The following is an 18,896-nucleotide window of genomic DNA, read 5'->3' as shown; positions in this document are numbered from 1 at the left end:
TGGAATAGGAATTAAAAGAAAAAAGTTTAAAGGTGTATGTGGTGAAGAATAGTGGAACGCCATCGTCAACCGACTTGTATGAGGCCTGTTGCAACAATTTAGGCTCATAATTTTGAAGAACAAATAAATGTAGGAGGAAACCTTACCCTCTTTCCCCGTTTGGCCTGCTATGTCACTATCTGGCTGAGTTGTGAGTGATATTGATAGACAGCTGAGTCAGCCAATGGGGGAGGAGGGGTCTTGCAGGAATGCTCAGTAATTCCCTAAATTCGAGATTAATTTGAAGTGGCCTCTCTCTTCCTTCAGGTGATTTCACAAAGCAGTTTTGCAAAGCAGAAGCCTGCAAAGTGTGCCTTACTGAGGAGAAATGTCAGGGAGTGGGCACTCCTAAATCCTCACACAGACAGCTATTTAGTCTTTCCTTCACCCCTTTGCCACTCAAATGTTACACAAAATCTAAGCATTGGCAGTGTCTCAGAGATCTAGTTGAAATCCTCTTAACAGTAATTGCTTCTTCAAAATCTCCAACGTACGTTCAGCCTTTCTCTGTTGTTCTCAGTATTTACATCAGTTCTGTAAGTTGTCAATCCATACTCTAATTATTCTGTCCCTCTACTAGGCGATCTCTTTGTCAACTTCTATCTGTGAAAACAGGGTTCTCAGTCTCTTTTCCACTTTCCCTCCTACGCTCCATACTCTAACCAGTTTGGTTAAAAACTCGGGGGGGGGGGGACGGCGGCGAGGAAAATGAGCAAAAGCTGGGGAAGAATATTTATTCTCACCAGTTTCATTTCACACAACTTTGGCTAGGTCTCAGGTAGATTTGGTACCTTTAGTCTAAGTAATGATAAACGTCAAACATTTATTAAATACCTACTATGTATTAGGCACTGTGCTAGGTAATAAGGATACAGACTTCCAGACAAAGCCCCTGTCCTCAAGGGGCTTCGAGTCTACCGAAATTAGATATCCACCCATGGGGTCCATTGGACATCTGGCAAGAAGACTCCAAACCCTTAGTCTCCACTTCCCCAAGAGAATGTAGGTTGCCCTATGAAGGGCACCACACAGGTGAGCCTCAGCATCTTTTAGTGGGACACAAGGTGCTCATGTAAATTACCAAGGAGCTGATCCCTGGCTAGCCAAGTTTTTCCTCAGATCTGTAACCTATGGACTCCACAATCCATAGAAAACGAAACGCGCGGCATCCCGCGTTAGGGTGGGGGTGTGCCCCGAGGTGCGCTGAGCTGTAGCCCCAGCAGCAGCCGGATTCCCGAGCGGGGAGGAGACAGAGCTGGGGGCGTCAGCTCCGCTCCTCCCCCCGCCATGTGAGAGGCGCTGGCCGCGGGCCGCTGAGCCCCCTTGTCCAGACACGTGGGGCTAGAGTCCGAGCCGCCTTCCCAGCTGTCAGTGCAGCTTCCATTCTCCTCGCCCCTGCCCGCCGCGTTTCTCCTCTTCTTCCTCTTCTCCTCTTCGCAGCAAGGGTGTGCGGCCACCATGGCTTCCAGCGAGGACGAAGGCGGCAACGGGGGTTCTTCCGAGGCGGGCGAGGAGAAAGAGACGGTCAAGAAGAGGAGACTAGGCTTCCTGGCCACCGCCTGGCTCACGTTCTACAATATCGCCATGACCGCGGGGTAAGTGGTGGCGGGGCAGACAGACATCCTCCTCGCGCTCTCGGTGCCCTCCCGGGACAGCTCCCCTTAGCCCTCGCAAGAGCCTGGCGGAAGGTGGTGGAGAGATCGAGTTCCGTGGGCCTGCGGCGCTGGGCCGCCCAGGGTGAGGGGGGTGGGGGGAAGGGGGTGAATGGGGCGGTGACAGAGGGGTGGGGACGGAATGGTGGCCCCTCTTTCTGGCAGCTGCCCTCGCGGGCGAGAGGGAGCAACTGGGGTGAGGGCCCTCTGCCGCTGGGGAACAGGCTGCTGGAGGCAGCTGGGACCTGGGGGAGGGAGCTCCTCGGGGGAGGGGAGCACATAGGCAGGGGGGAGCACCCGGGGGGAGGGGAGCCGTGAGCTGCAGGGAGCCGCCGACCGGTTGAATGAAAGCGAGGAGGGGGGAGGTAAGGTCCCCGGACTCGCGGGGCATTGCCTAATACGGTGCCGGGCGTTGGAGCCGCGCGCGCGTCAGTGAGTTCTGCCGGGCGGACGGCGAGGGAGGTTAAGTATAGACCGAGTTAGGAATGCGGGGGATGACCTAGGGGGACTGGGGGAGAGAGACGCACCCTCTCCCACTCACACACACACACACACACACACACACCGACGGACGGCTCCTTCTCAAGGCTCAATTTACTGCCGCCGCTGTTGAAGAAATACTCTCAGCCTCTTGCTGCTGCCCTGTCACCTCCATATCCTCCTTCCCACGTTTGGCTCCCAAGACGGTCTGATCCATTCTTGTTCTACCAACCAGAAGGAAAAAAGAAGCCCTCCCTGACTCACTATCCAGTGCTGAAATCCTGGAAATGGGAAGAATCAATGAAGACCTGATTTTATCTCTCAAGTGTTAGAAATAATTATCCTTCCAATCCCAAAGTTTTTATTCAAGTATGGTTACTTAGAACCAGTGTTTTCTGAGCATTTAAACTAGTCTAGCATTGTGGCCACTCCCTTTGTAATTAATATGTCGACTTTTATTTCTAGCGTTAGGTATGTCTTACTACTTAAGCTTATACTAGAGCTCCCTCTTCTTCACAGAATTTCAAGTCTCCCCTGCTTAAGAACTTTTCTGAAGTTGTTGGGGAAATACTATCCCATTTCCAAACCGTATTGCCTTACTTTAGTCAGCCCCCAGTATTTCTTTCTGTATAGCTCGTGGTATTGGTGAACGATTAGTAATATAGATGTGATATATATTTTATTACTATTCAGCTCATTAAGCCCTCTACAGAAAACACCATTTGCAAAATTTTAACCCAAGGAAAAGCATATATGGAACTCTAGACTGGGGAGGGGGGCGGGCAGAGCGCACATTGGGAATACAAAAGACATCTCCTACCCTGGGGTAGTTTACAATATAATGAAATAAATAAAAAAAACAGTTCTGCAGCAATTAAGTGCTAAATTGTGTGGTACCTCTTTGAACTGTAAGAGTTCAAAGAAGATGGAGATTAACATGGGCTAAAATAATGGGTAGGGGGTGGAAATAGGACTTAAGCTGTAGCTTGAAGGTAGCATGTAGATAACAAAAACGAAGGAAGGAGGACATTCTATGTGGAAAGAATAGCATGTAAAAAAGGGGCAGTGAAAAAACCAGCTTGACTAGACTGGACAGAGCACGTCCAAGAATAGTGGGAAGTAAGTTTGGATGAGTTGAGGTTAGGGGACCTTGTTCTAGAATTGGCTTGAAGGTCAGGCAAAGGAATTTGGACTTGATGTGGTAGGCCATAGGAGCCTCTGTTCTCGAACAGGAGTAAAGCTATATTTTAGGTAGATTAGTGGTATTAATTAAGAGAGCAGGAGGACAAAAATCAGGAAAACAGCCGAGAGGCTGGTGTAATCCAAGTGTCAAGTGATTAGAGCCAGGGCTGGGGTGTTAGCTGTGGGAAGTGAGAAGAATGACATCAGAGAAGCATTTTCAAAATGAGAAACAGAATGAGACTTGTTGACAGGTTGACTATTTAGAAAGAAGAAAAGGAAATATTTTTAAATGTAGGATTCTTTCCCTAGTAGACTAGACAACATGCAATTAAATAACCTTAAAAATTTGAATTGAAAAACATCTAAATTATATAGGGGGTCCCAAAAGTCTTATGTGGTTTTAAGTCTTAAGGTAAAATCAAAAGACTTTTGGGATATCCTTTGTAATTCAGCTCTCTCATTTCACAGGCGAGGAGAGTGAGGCTCAAAGTAACATGTGCAAAGTTATGACAATAGTCACAGACTGACTAGGACTAGAACTCAGGGCTTCTGACTCCTGGTCTAGTGTTCTTTCTGCTATACAGGCCTTGAATTCAAGGTGATAGAAGGATGCCATAGTGAAAATGTCATACAGGCACCTAATGTTTATAACTACATTGATTGATAGTATCACAGAATGTTAAAACCAGAAAAAAGCTAAGGTCAAAATTTTGGGTAGCAAATCCAAAACAGTATTCTAGAAATCTTTTCAGAGTATTGATTTAGCTTAAACAGGTCATATGTGAGAGAGAGTGTGTGTGTGTGTGTGTGTGTGTATGTATAAAAATCATAGATCTATAGCTTCAGGCAACCTTAGAGGTCATCTAATTCAATCTTCTAATTCTACAGGAGACTTGGAGCCAGAGACCTGAGTTCAAATCCAATCCTGACACTTAGCTGTGTGACTCTGGGGGATAACAATGGGAAATGTGCTGGCGAGAGACCTGGATTGGAATCCTGGCTCTGTCATTTATAACCTTTGTGACTTTGGACAAATTACAGCCTCCCTAGGTCTCAGTTTCTTCATCTGTAAAATGGGAAAGTTTGATAGCTCTCTTTCAGATCTAAAGCTCCATTCCTATGACCTCAGAAATGAAGCGGTCCAACCTCATTTTCCAAATAAGGAAACTGAGGCCATAGGAGGTTATATGATCAACCCAGTGTCACAGCTAGTAAGTTACATAGTTGGGATTTGAATCCCAATCTTCTGACCTCATGTCTACTGTTCTTTCTACCAAATAGCGGCTTCAAATGTTTGAAAGCTGTCCAACACCGGTGATAGTTAGAACCATAAAAGTAGGTAAGGGAATGTGGGTAGAGAGAAAAATAGATGGAAAGCAGAGAAAACAAAAGGAGTAGTTGAAAAAGGCAAGAGGAGAACCAGAAAGTACAATGTCATTTAAAAAAAAAAAAAGAAAGGAAGGAAGGAGAGAGAGTTTGAAGACACAGATTACCAGTAATACAAAAGAGAGGTGGGGGAGAAAAAAGAAGAAAACATTGGACTTGACAAGACAAAGAGTTAATTTAACTTTTGAGAAAATTTGCAGGAGAGTGGTAGAAGAAGTCCTGTTGTCAGAGGATGGAAGGGAATGTATGGAGAGAAAGGAGTAATATATATGCCAGGCACTGTGTTAAGTTCTTTACAAATATTATCTCATTCAATCCTCACAACAACCCTTCCAGGTAGGTAATATTATCATCCCCATTTTACACTTGAGGAAACTAAGGCAAACAAAAGTCATCTTGTCCAACTACTTCATTTTATAGATGAGAAAAATTAAGCCCCTGAGAAGTTAATGTGAGTAGCACAAGGACACACAGTAGGACTGGAATGCAGGGCATGATTTCAACTTTAACACGGAATTCATTTCCCAATTATTCTGCCAAATCTCTGGCCTTCTTCCTTCTCCCATCACCAACTTGGAAAACTTCCTCTACAGACCTGGGCTTTGATAAAAGAGCTTTAACCTTATCTTTCCTAGAACCGGACCACCATACCACTTCCTGGCCATTTTTAAATCATGCCACTACACGTATACCTTAACCTCTTCCTTTCCAAGTCTACCTCTTTGTTACATGTTGTCTTCCCCCAGCAGAATGTTAGCTCCTTAAAAGCAGGGATCACCTTGCTTGTTTGTTTTTGCATCCTCAGCACTTGGTACAGTGCCTGGCACATAGTAAGAGCTCCATAAATGTGTTTTAACCCATCCATTCATTTATTTAATCATTGCATTAGATTTCATGTTCAAGAGATGTGGCAACAAAAGGAAGATCTTGAACAAAATTTGACATCTGGGATGATGGGTTGAATCTAAAAAGATAAAGCCTAAAAAAGAAAAATACCACCATGTACTGGTGTCTCATTGTGATGTCAAGGCTCCCTACGTTTTCAAAGGCTATGACACTAAAGCCCAAGCCCTGGCAATTTCTATCATGCTTGAAAAGCTTTGAGGACAGACAAGCCCAGCAGCAGCCTCAGCCTGCTTCTTAAGGATCAGAAAGGCTAAATACAGAGAAGCTCATTACCTGTAGACCTGCCACTTAGGGATAAATATTTTGAAAGAACACTACAAAATAGCCCTTGGGCTGAGGAGCTCTCTACTGCTTGTACAATGACAGGGTCAGGGATGCTAAGAATGACATAGTGTTTAGACCTACTATAAACATTAACTTAGTTCTGGTACTCTAAATGTAATATCTTATCCAATGACTAATGAGTCAATATACTAGTAAAGGAAGTGAATCATGCAATATTGACTACCACTTATAAATGAGACAAGAAGACAAAATACTTAAATGAAGGATGATTCGTAGGGTTTCCTTGAAGAAGTAAATAATAAAGGGTTGACAAAGTTGATATTATCATGCAATAAGAAACATCATCTCAGGGGATTAATAGTCATCTCATCTTTCAGCGCTCATTGTGAGTGTTTACAAAAAAGGCAGCCACGAAGATAATTTCACTTTATCACTAATGTCTGTTGCATACAGGTGAGAAAGTACATAAATTCCATTAAAAAAACACAATAATGACCTCCATTTTAAACCAAAATATTCTCAAATCTTCCATTGTTTCAATATAATAAAATATATTAGGGGAGAATGGTGAAAAATATGTTGGAAAATAAACCTCAGGTTTAATAAGTAAAAGAGACCTAATATTATAGACTATAAAGAAGCTTCATGCCTGCATATGATGATTACTTTGTTTAAGAATAGAGTTGAGAGGTGCCAGACATGACAACGAAAAATATGCTCACTACCCAAATGAACTTTATTTTAATAGGAAATTAATGATTAATGATGTGAGAATAATATCAAAATCAGTCAAATTTGTACAATTAGACTACTGAATCATTAGAACAAAAATAAAAAATGAATAAATGAAAAGAATAAAAATGAGAAAATAATGCATCAGTACATCCATGACAACTCCAATCTAACCTATTAAACAAGTTAGCTTGGTAAAATGGAAAATGGATAAAGAAACAGACATTGACAAAAAGCATTTCCTGAGGAAAATTACCCAACATAAATCTATCACCATAATGCAAAGATGTTATAGAAGAGATTCCCTGTATCGTTTCAGGTTGGTCTATGTGGCTTCTTGGTGTCTTTTCAGCTCTGTGCTTCTTAGTAGAGAGTTTGGACAGAAGATCTTGTAGGATCAGGTGAAGTGTTTGGTTTTTTTTCTTTAAAGATGGACTGAGCTGAATACTTTTACAAAATTTTGAAAGGAAAAAACACTTAAAGATAAGTCAAAAAGAGATACATGTAATTTATGTGTTTTTTTTTTCAGCTAATTTAAAGTATTAACAAATTTCTTTCCACCAACAGTCTAGGACCAAAATCCAATGATATTTAAGCTTCTTGCTCCAAGATTTAACATTGGTTACTTTGTCACTAGGCCAGAGTATAATAAACCAATATTTTGCATGTACCATTTTTCCTTTTAAAAACAAAGTGTTTACCCAATGATGGTCTTTTTTCTTTCTTATCTGTGGTCAAATTATAAAGAAAAATTTATGCATATTGATATTGAAAGGTATCATTGTGGAAAGAATATGTTCTGACCTAGAAGGGATCAGAAGGCTATGTACAGTTCAAACTTTGACTCTGATATTTATTAACTATGTGACCAGAGGCATCATTTAACTTCTTGTTAGCCATCTGTGAAACAGGAAAAAAATAACATTATCTCACTCTATTATTCCTTATTTAGGTCTCGTAAATCAAAAGTAGTGAGTAAACTCAGTTAAAAATCCTAGAAGTATTTATTAATGACTCAAAACGTATTTGTATATCTTTTAATTATTGTTGAATCTTTCTATGTACTGTGAGGATGGGCTACAATAAGGCTACTACTCACATAAAACTGAAAGGCTACAATTCATGTAGTATTATAGGGAGAGTGCCCTTGCATCTGGTCTGATGTCCTCTCTTTTCGATGATCCTCAGTTGATAATTCCTAAATAACCATCCCAGATTCCACACGGCCAGCTTTAGAGTAGTCATTATTCAATACCAGGCCAGTGATCATCAGGCTGATGTACAGCTGAATTCTTAACAGTTCTCCCAAGCTTTGTAGCACTGGCCAAGCTAGTCCTTTCATACTTTGCAACTGATATATTTGGTTGCAAAGTTTCTAGCAAGTTTGAAGACATATTATTAAGGCACAATAAGTCAATCACTAAATTCCTGGTGATAGACTCTGGCCTGTGGGGTGGGGAGAATAACTTTGGGTGCAAAGGTTTAGGTAAACAACTGCCAAATGCCTCAGTGGAATTTCCGCATTGACCAAATTGAATATTTAAATGTTATAAGCACCATGCCAATACCACTACTTATGATGTAAGAACTGAATAATATCACAAACCCTAAGTTTTGCCTGAAGTCCTGGTACCACAAAAAATATCTGTGATTTTATCCCTACTAGTACAGAATGAAATCCTCCTATATTGTAACAGTTGATTTCATGAGATGATATGGTCAAACAATTCATCACCTATTAGACAACCCTCTAGTGACAGCCTCTCTGAACTTATCTTAGGTAAGTTGGTCCCTGTCACTTGTCCAAAATTTCGTACGCTTTCAGACTGATAGGTATTGCTACAGTTTGTGCTAAGCTAATATAGCCTTCAGTCACTCAGCTCACCTCCATATCACAGTAATACAGTAGAAAGAACTTGGGTGGATGATTCTTATTCTTTAGTTATTAATTATTATTCTTCTACATATATGCATGAATACTTAAAGGATTTGAATTTTTCTTTTCAACCAAGAGAATTCCCAGGGGGAAACTCTTTCCCCAATGAAGATTACAATCTATTTATAACTTAGTAGACAATTCCTAGAAGAAGTTGCCTAGGGTTAAACAACTTTTCTCAGCTAAGAAGTTACCAAACCCAACATTATCCACTATGCCAGGCTGCCTCTTAGCTTTTTTTGTACTCAAGTGATAACAAAAAAGATGATGCTTGAAATTAAACGTTAGAAGATTGATAAGCAAGACACACTTAGGAATGAACTTAAGAACTCTGATTGATCAGTACAATGGTCACATTATCAGTGTACATGTGAGGAAGTGTTCTACTCCTCCTGAAGGAGAGGTGATGGACTCAATGCAGAATGACACTTTTCTAGACATGGGCAATACAGGAATTTGTTTTTTTCTATTAAGCTTATTTGTTACAAACGCTTTGTTTTTCTTGTTCCCCTCCTGACCATCCACACCCCCATGGGGAGGGGGAAGTGGGAAGAATAGACATTTGATTTTTGTTAATTGAAAGAGATTCAATTTGAAAAGAAATAAAATATACCTATGAAAAAGACAGCCACTAATAAACCTGTTTCCTATTTGTAAACTAGTTTAACTAGGGTCTGCTTCAGGCTGATACAACTTTCCTCTACTCAGAAGCTGGGAAATCTTCTGGGAGAGTTTATGATATGTGAGGGAAATGCCTTGGAGAGATTATGGGGCATACATAAGACATTCTGTACCTGGTTCTGGTCTTTTAACCATCTGCTTGTGAGGAGCCTTTTTGGATTGTTTGTATATGGTTGTGTAGCTGAAACTGAGAGGGAGGAGAATCTTCAGAAAGGCCTGATTCAGCTACAGACTACCTCTCTCTGCTTCATTTGCTCAAATACCAGTCTGGTGAAAGACCATGCTGGAAGGGGAGGGTCCTCACAGCCTTCTCCTCTCTGAGGTTATGTGGCCTTGATCTGTACCCTCTGCTTTTGCTCTTTTCCCTTTTAGGGGAAGGAGATTGGAGTTTCTGACCTTATTCTTTCAAAAGATCTTCTCTAGTGCTGAGATGCTGAGGCTCCCTATAGAACTTTCTAGATTCATAAGGATAAAGACTCTTCCTTTACCTAGAACAGAAAAGAACACTTGCTGTAGCTTGGTCTCCTGCTAGATGAAGTGAGTGAAGGAGTCACCAAAGAGAGAAGGGGGGTGAGGAGTTGAAGTAGAATTAAACTGCCCCCTTCCCTTCCAACTCCACAGCCAGTCAAACCAACCTCCTCTCAATCATGTGGTGAAAAGATCAGACCGAGGTGCAGAATGTTAATCTATGCTCCAGTCTCTCCAATTCACTTTCCTTACACATCATCTTAATTTTCCTCCATGTGGGGAAGTTTCACTAGCCAAGAAAGCTGATGAGGTTTCTGTAGGCACTAGGCTCCAGTCACACTAGAAATTTTTTCTACATTTTGTGCAGACTGATGTTAATGAAAACGGGATTTGTTTTTCTCTTAAATTCATTTTCCATCTTTATGCAACCTTTTTTTCCCCCGAGTGATCACATTTTTAATCTGTTTCTTTGTCTCCACATTTCATCTCTTTCTTTATTTACATATATGCTTCTCTTTTTCCCTATTTCTCTATCTTCTCTCCCCATCCCACCTTGTTTCTTCTCATACAAACGTTGGATCTTAGAACTAGCTGGGGCCATCAGCATCTTCTAGAGCAGGGTTGGGGAACCTGCAGCCTCAAGGCCACATGTGGCCCTCTATATCCTTAAGTGTGGCCCTTGGACTGAATCTAAACTTAACAGAACAAATCCTCTTAATAGAAGGATTTGTTCTGTAAAATTTGGACTCAGTCAAAATGCCATACCTGAGAACCTAGAAGGCCACATGTGGCCTCAAAGCTTAAGGTTCTCCACCCTTGTTCTAGAGCAACCCACTTTATGTTCTTTTTCTCTACCTTCTTTCTTATGATTAATGGTCAACTGTTACTTTCTGCTGCTATTATATGCCTGCCTCCTGTTCTCTAAGCTTGCTAACTTGCTACTTATAATCTGCTATCATTCTGGAAAATAGGTATTTAGAATTGTATGTAGAGTAAAAGAGTAAATGGGTTCCTTTGGACACCTTGAATGGTTCAACCTGAACCTGAAAAGCAAAACTAAAATCCAATCTTCCTATGCATTGTCTTTCCTGATAGTCCGGCTATGGGTGGTTCCCCCTCCCAGTTACTTTGTATTTGCCTTTTATATATTTTGTATTTATTTATTTGTACTTGTGGTTTTCCTGGATAGACTGTAAGTTGCCTGAGGGCAGGGACTGTCCTCCCCCCTTCCCCTTTTTTTGGTCTTTGTATCCCTTGTTGTTGTTCAGTTGTGTCAGACTCTTTGTGATCCCATTTGGGGTTGTCTTGGCAAAGATACTGGAGTGGTTTGTCATTTCCTTCTTCAGCTTGTTCATGGATGAGGAAATTGACAGATGAGCAAACTGGGTTAAGTGACTCGCCTGGGGTCACACAGATAGTGAGTATTTAAGACTGGATTTGAACTTAGAAAGATGAGTCTTCCTGACTCCAAGCCCTGGCGCTCCATCCACTGCACCACCTAGCTTCAACGCTGTGGGATATGCCAAGTGTAGTATATGATTCTAGTTATTAAAAATCTCATCATTTTTCATTTTTAAAAAATTCTGAACTCAATAAAATGTGCATTTCCATGTAAAATTATGGAATGGGAAATTAGGATTATACATGAAACTGAGGATCTAGTATGTACAGCATGCTTTTCTTTTTAAATATATAATAAATTCAACATGTAACTTTTAAATCTGCCCTGCTCTGTTGTTCTTTCTTTGGCCTTATTTCTGTTCTCTTCTGTGCTATTTACAAAAAGAAAAACTGCTTCTGTGATCCTCTTTTTTTCTTTTTCTTTTTTCCTAATCTAATGTATCCCTAGTCCCTTTCTTCCTCCCACCCGCTTTGCAATTGGAAAAAAAAAAAAGAAAGAAAAAATGAAGCCCTTAACTGTAAGATAACATGTATTCTCCATCTGTCTAAGTATATGGACACAGCTTGTAGGCTGTATGCATAGATGTTATCTGAAATCTGGCCAACCATTTAAGTGAGCTGAAGGACTCAGTGGATGCTCCTTCCAGGACCACTGAGGCTGAGCATTCTCTCCTTTAGTCTCCTAAGGGGAATATTGAGATAGAAATATATTCATCTCTCACTCATCAAATATCTCTACTCTTGGAGTACAATGCATTCAGCCTGAAAAGCTCTGTTCCTGATGACTCTTAAGGGTCTAGGCCAGGGGTGGGGAATCTGTGGCCTTGAGGCCATGTGTAGCTCTCTAGGCTTTCAACTTCTGTCCTTTGACTGAATCTAAATTACACAGACAAAAAAATCCCCTTAATAAAAGGATGTGTTCTGTGAAGTTTGGATTCAAAGTCAAAGTCAGAGGGGGGAACTTGAGGACCTAGAGAGCCATGTGTGGCCTCAAGGCCTCAGGTTCCCCATTATTGGCTCCAGGTTAGTCCTCATTTGCTTAACCCCTCTGCACCCATTTATCCAAACTAAATCATAAATAGAAGTCAGGGAAGTTGCACAAATTATAATAGGTCAGAGAAGATATAACAGTAAAGTAACTTTTCAGCCTGGAGAGATAAAATACCTCAGTTTAATCAAGAAGAAGGAGAATGATGGCACCACTAGGAGTTCATTCTTATCCGTCTTTTTGGTTGCCAGTGCTGGAAGCTGAGTGAAGCAGTGGGGCACACAGGCCATTCAAAAGTTTAGGCTTGTTTCTCCAACTGCCCCTAATCCAAATCCTATTCCTGTGGGTCCTCCAGCAATTTCATTTACTGGGGTAATTGGAAACACCTGGATAGCATTCTCTGGGGCAACCAGGAGACTTTCCACATGCATAGCTCAGCTAACTGAGCTGTCCCTCTGGAAAACTATACACCTCACCTGGGTCTGGAAATTACCTAGCAGATATGCATAGTCAAGCAAAACAAATAACCTCAAAGGCCTGTCTGGAAATGTCTATCTGCTTCTGTACCTTTAGTTCAACACCTCTCTGTCATGAAAATTAAGAGGTTCCATTTAAAAGATAAAATTTTGTACTGATTTGAGTGCAGATATGGACTATCCTCCCGACAGTAAAAAGCAAAACAGGCTAGGATGAGAGCTTTCAAGTTATCTCTGGTGGAGATCTTAGCATTTAAGATAGGGTCATTTGTTTAGACTCAGGAGCCTCAGATGTGACTTCATAAATAACTGCTTTGACTGAACGCCTGAGATGTGGGTGAATTTCTGCACAAATATTATAGGCTGCCAGATATGAAAAATTAATTGTGAAGCACATTGCTAGCAAGCAGTGAGGAGGAAAAAAAGAGAGAAGACAGACGCGACTGATGTTTCATTCTTTATCTGCTAGGCATCAGATCTCCTAGCAAAGAAGACAGAAAGAAGATAGTGTTATTTCTCATAGTTGCAGGGCCTTAGGCTTTAGATATTGATGACAATTTACTGCTCACTTAAGCATCTGGATTCCAAGTAGTCCAGCAGAATTATAAAGTTGGGGGGGGGGCAGCGGAAGGGGAGAGGGAAAAGAATAAGACTTTTGAAAGATAAATCCTCAACCCTAGGGCACAAAGGGAAAGGGGAAAGTGAAGCAATTAGCTGGCCTGAGGCTCCAGAGTTAATTATGCAACCTAGGGCTGCTGGATGATTCTGGATCAAAGACTGAATTGAGAGAGGAGTAAGAAGCACGCTAGGAGTCTGGGAATGGATTTGATTGATAGGAACTGGAGTAAAGTCATTTATTTAGTCTAGAAAACAGGTCAATGAGGGTGCAGAAGATCCTGCTGCCACCAATAAGAAGAAAGAAAAGATTGGGAGGGGGGGTGCGGGGTGTGTGTGTGTGTGTGTGTGTGTGTGTGTGTGTGTGTGGAGGGGCATGGATTTAACCAGAGGAGATAGCAGATGGTTAGATCACAAAATGTTAGAGCTATAAAGGACTTTAGAAAACTGGCCCGATCCTTTCATTTTCTTTCTTTATGTCGATACATTTTTTGTTTTGACAAAAATGTCCAGCAAACACCCAAACAATTACTACCATAAAGTATACTCAACAGATAAAACCACTTAATATCGCAATTATGACAGTATATGACACCTAACTACTTTTGTGGTTCATATTGTTAATAGCAGGAATGAAGTGTGCTTCAACTCTGATAAGTTTAATTATGATAATCTTCCCATGTATCTGACCCAAGATTTGCTGCCTTTTAATGTCTTTATTTACATTTTTATAGCCACAGTATATTTGGTTTTTCCTCCCTGGTTTCTTTGTTCCATGCTTAGAAGGGTTTTCCCATTTCCTCGAATTCACATTCACCAGTCCTTTTAGGCCATCACATTCCTCTGCTACAATTTGCTTAACTGCCCCCCAGTGCCTTCACTTTACAGTTGAAGAAATAAGAGACTTAGAGAGGGAAGCAACATGCCCAAAGAAGATCTTAAAAAGAAAGCAAATGCAGAAATTATGCCCTGTGCCGTATGAGAGAATGCCACATCGATGGTTAGCACGCACATGAAGATAGAGAATTGCATTTTAAGACATTGAGCACAATTGGGTTATCTAGTTCTCAGCCCCTCTAGCTCAAAAGCTTTCATTAGGGTTGTAAATAACATTCCTCTGCAAGGTGACTGGAACATCACACCAGAAAAACACACTTTTGTTAAATATAGGTTGGATTCTGGGGTTGTGCCTAATGCAATATTGGTCACTGCTTTTGGTTTTCCGAAAGCAACAGCAAATATAATTTCAGGTTTCCTGTTCAGGTTAACACCCTCCCTAAAGGTGTTACATGTGTAATTGTTCTAAGTAAAAAGCATTCCCGTTCTTAAGCTAAAACTTGTGAAGTCCTTGGCCTAGTTTTTTAAAAATATATTTTCTGTGAAGAAAGATGGTTTTAAGAATATGTTTCATAGGATAGGATAGAGTCAAACTGAAAGGTGGTTTAAAATCACCTTGGGAAATTGGTGGTAGATGTGGTCAACTACTAAGTCAATTCAACAAGCTTTTATTTAAGCACCTACTGTGTGTCACATGCTGTGCTAGGTCCCTGGGATACTAAGGCAAAAATGAACCAGTTCTTGCCCTCAAGGAGTTTACATTCTACTGGAATGTAATTCTTACTTTTGGAAAGGAATATGGGTTTTCCCAGAAGACTTAGGGGAAGTGGAAGTGATAGCTGAATTCTATCCCCCCTTTGCTTTCTGCGAGGCCATGGAAAAGTGACAATCTCATGTTTTCATCTTTTCTTCATTTGGATGTTGTAAGGCTGAAAAGAGATAGAAGATGCAAATGCAATTGGGAAAGTGTGAAAGGACTGTATAGCTACTAGGGAACTTGTATTAAAGACAATTTCAATTTTAGTTTAGTATTATCCCTGAATGAACCAGTTCCTTCTTCACAAATATTTAAGAGCTTAATTACTCCAAGCATGCATTGATTTGGCTAACACAAGGGGAGACAGGGAAAGAAGTTGGTTTTCTAGGCCTATAGGAACTGGAACTATGATTTCATTAACTGGGGAACTCCCCTAACAAAGCAAACCAGCACCTCCTTTGTAATTAGAGTTACTTTAGCACAGAGATTTTAAGTAACTTACTCAGGGTCACATATCCAGATTGTGTCAGGGGAGCCAGATCTTTTTGGCTTAAGGATCAAGGATCAAGGTGCTCTACCCAATATGCCATAAGCCTATGATATTTTATTCCAAAAACAATTAACTTTCTGATTGACAAACATTCAATGGTAAAAATATAAATGCCCCCCCCCCCAAATTGCTCTAAGAATTTATCTTTTCCTAAAATAAAAGTCCTTGAAAGCAAAGATCTGATGAGGTTTCCTGATACATGGCATAGCATTTGATTTTTCAGTGAGCACTAAAATATAAATTAATTATTTTCATTCAGTACTTTATATCTTATACTGTACTCTGACTTTTCTAGTATAGTCTTAAATCTTTTTTCTTCACCATTACAGATTTTGTACATAACAATCATATTCATGTGTTAAAGGCCTTTTGTTTCAATTTATTTCCTGAGTTTATCAAATAATAGGCCTAATTTTGGATTTTAGTGTAGTTGGTCTACTTTCTCTTTCCCTGCTGCTAAAAAACATCTTCTAGTGTCCTCAGTTCTGAAAACTGCTTCATTTAGCTCTCCCCTACCCACAAGCTATAATCCTAAATTCCCCTTTGCTTTTCATAGCCAGAGAAATACCTGCCTATTTATTGCCTGTGAACTTCTTAAATTCAAAGAATTTTTGTCTTTGTGTCTCTAGCATAGCCCAGTACCTGGCACATAGTAGGCACTTAATAAGTGTTTGTTGATTGATTGCTTACCCAGGGTTTTACAAGTAATAAAGCAAAAGAGGCAAACAAAGAAAAAGGTGACTGTCCCCCTCCTCATTCGCTTCTTTATTTCCTAATCTCTGACTTCAGATTCATTACTCAATTGAAGCTGCTTTCTCTGAAGTCACCTGTGGACCCTTAATTGCCAGATCCATCGACCTTTTCTCTGTCCTCATTCTTTACATAACTCTGTGTATTATTTAACCAGGTTAACCACCATCTTCTCCAAAATACTTGGTCCTTCATGGGTTTTCATGATACTGTTCTTTCTTGGTTCTCCTCCTACCTCTCCCACCATTCCTTCTCAGATCTCCTTTGTGGATCATCATGCATATCTTAGCCCCCTATATGTATGTGTACCCCAAGGCCTTATCCAGGGCCTTCTGTGCTATAGTCATCCCAGGGGGTTGGGGGCACAGTGCCCTTGAAAGCTGGAAAATCCACATAAAATTTTTTTGGCCCTTCCTTCTTACCAGAGAATTTTTTTTTCTTTTTCCTTTATGGGGGTGTCTACAGTACTTTATTGTAAAATATGGGTTAAGTATTTGGTCACAGGGTATGTTATACAATACTATACTTTTTTTTTGCACTTCTCAGTTTCTAAACTTTTTCTTGTCATCTGCAGCTTCCCCAAAACTCCCCCCAAAATTCCCATTGAATTTCTTATGCTGACCTGCAATATATCAAAACCTTGATGGGGAAAATCGAAATGTGGAAGGGATAACTGTACTTTCTTTTGGAAATCTCATCATTTACCACGAGTGCAATTATCATTTCATGATGCACGTGACTCCAAGATCTATACATCCAGCCCTAGCCCTTGTTAGTCCCTGGCTCAAAAAGCTCCAGTGTCTTCATATTGCCTCTAGGATGAAATGCAAACTCTTCTGTTTATTTGGCATTTAAAGTCCTTCACAATCGGGCTCCAAACTACCTTATTCTGAGCTTATTATACATTTTCTTCCTTCAACCTAGTTGGCATGCTTGTTCTTCCTCTTATGTCTTAGTCTTCCTTGTATCTTCCTCTTATATTTCTCATGTCTGCCTTCTATGTCCATAATTTCCCTCTCCTCTCCTCTCCCTCACCACACCATTTATAGAAAGCACTTTCTCTTAATCACTACCTGCTAGAATCGCTAGGTCCCCTGGAAGCTTAATTCAACTGCTGCTTCTCCATCAGATCTCTCCTGATTCCCTGCAGCTGCCAAAGTCCCCCTGCCCCCAATTACATTGTTTTTACTTTGTACATAGTTTTTACTCTCTTATGTAAATAATTTACTTAATAAATTACTTACATGTCATTACCCCATCTTTGTATTCCCAGCACAGTGCCCAGTATGTATTTAGTAGGTACATAATAAATGCTTGTTGATTGTTCTTTTATGTATTCTATTAAACTCATTGAGGGTCTGAAATATGTATCAATGGCCCATATTCCCAGCAGAAGTTTTTAAAGAGGACCAAGAACAGCAAAAATAACCAATAATGGTAACTCACATTCATATATCTCTTTAAGGTTTTACAAAGTACTTTTCATGTCTTATCTCATTTGAACAAAATGCTCCAATTCTAAATTTTTTTTTAAATGTGAGGTAAGTACTTTGCATGTCATTTCATTTGAACAAAATGCTCCAAGTCTAAATAATAAAAGAAAAATGAGCTGTTATAGAACTTTAAAGGTTTTCCCAAAATACTTTCCTTGTTATCATCCCTATTTTACAGACAAAGAAACTGAGGCCAATAAAAGTTAAGTGACAAAAATGGGATTCAGATTTTGCCCAATTCCTCCTCCTCCTTTGATTCCCCAAATCAGGCTGTCTCATGTCTGTAGCCACGCAAGCATTAAGCATTTGGATGTTTATGTGTTTGCATTGCTGGAGGAAATTCAGTTGTGCTAATTTTGCTGTTTCTCATAATACATTTTATTTTATCTAGGTGGCTGGTACTAGCTGTTGCCATGGTGCGATTTTATATGGAGAAAGGAACACACAAGGGTTTATACAAAAGTATTCAGAAAACACTTAAATTTTTCCAGACGTTTGCATTGCTGGAGGTAAATTTTTAATCCCTACATCTTGCTTGATTTCTCTTTGTTTAATTTATATGAAAATTCATTTGATTAGAAAACCAGATCTTATTATGCTGTTAAAACCCAGCCTCTCATTTTTTAGCGTAGCTTTCTCACTTTTTATGTTGCAGATTCAAAATAAATTTCAAGTTATGTAATTGCATTTTTTTCTCCATTTACTTACAGATAGTCCACTGTATAATCGGTAAGTTCCTGCTTTTATTTGTGCTTTCTTAGACTCAGAGCCAGAGCCAGAAGGAATCTTAAAGGTCATCCTATCCTATCCCCTTATTTCATCCATGAGAAAAGCCTAGAGAGGTTAAATGCCTTGCCCATAATCACTGGCAGTAAGTGATAAAGCTGGGATTTGAATTTAGGTCCTCCCCTGCTAGAACCAGCACTGGTTAATTAAATATTTCACTTAAGAGACATTTAAATATTTCATTAAGGGACACTGTTGACTTCTTTTTTCTCTTGAAGGAATTGTACCTACGTCTGTACTTGTGACTGGGGTCCAAGTGAGTTCAAGAATCTTTATGGTGTGGCTTATCACCCACAGTATAAAACCAGTAAGTGTGTGAATTAGTTCTATAGTAATTTACAGGAGGATTTATAATATGGGATGCTTAGTATATTTCAAAAAGTCAAAATATTACTTGACACAGGCTGAATCAGGGTTTTAGCTGCTGTTGATTAGTTTAATATTAAGTAACAACATTCACCAACTTACAGAGTTGGAAGAGACCTCAGTAGCTACT

The 18,896-nt window shown here is 40.1% G+C and overlaps 1 protein-coding gene across 1 annotated transcript in view; it reads left to right on the top strand.

The window, feature by feature from the left end:
• The first annotated feature begins 1,267 nt into the window (after positions 1-1,267).
• The window catches only part of HACD1 (3-hydroxyacyl-CoA dehydratase 1), a 36,543-nt gene continuing 18,914 nt past the window's right edge, over positions 1,268-18,896 (top strand). Inside the window, exons 1-4 of the mRNA XM_036761859.1 lie at positions 1,268-1,634; positions 18,006-18,123; positions 18,325-18,343; positions 18,619-18,707. Of these exons, the coding sequence (XP_036617754.1) occupies positions 1,498-1,634; positions 18,006-18,123; positions 18,325-18,343; positions 18,619-18,707 (363 nt within the window). The 5' untranslated portion in view covers positions 1,268-1,497. The remainder of the gene's footprint in view (positions 1,635-18,005; positions 18,124-18,324; positions 18,344-18,618; positions 18,708-18,896) is intronic.

The sequence above is a fragment of the Trichosurus vulpecula genome, chromosome 5 (assembly GCF_011100635.1).
Source record: "Trichosurus vulpecula isolate mTriVul1 chromosome 5, mTriVul1.pri, whole genome shotgun sequence".
NCBI classification, from domain to species: Eukaryota; Metazoa; Chordata; class Mammalia; order Diprotodontia; family Phalangeridae; genus Trichosurus; species Trichosurus vulpecula.
The sequence above is the reverse complement of the archived record's forward strand: the minus strand, read 5'-3'. Positions and strand labels throughout refer to the sequence as shown.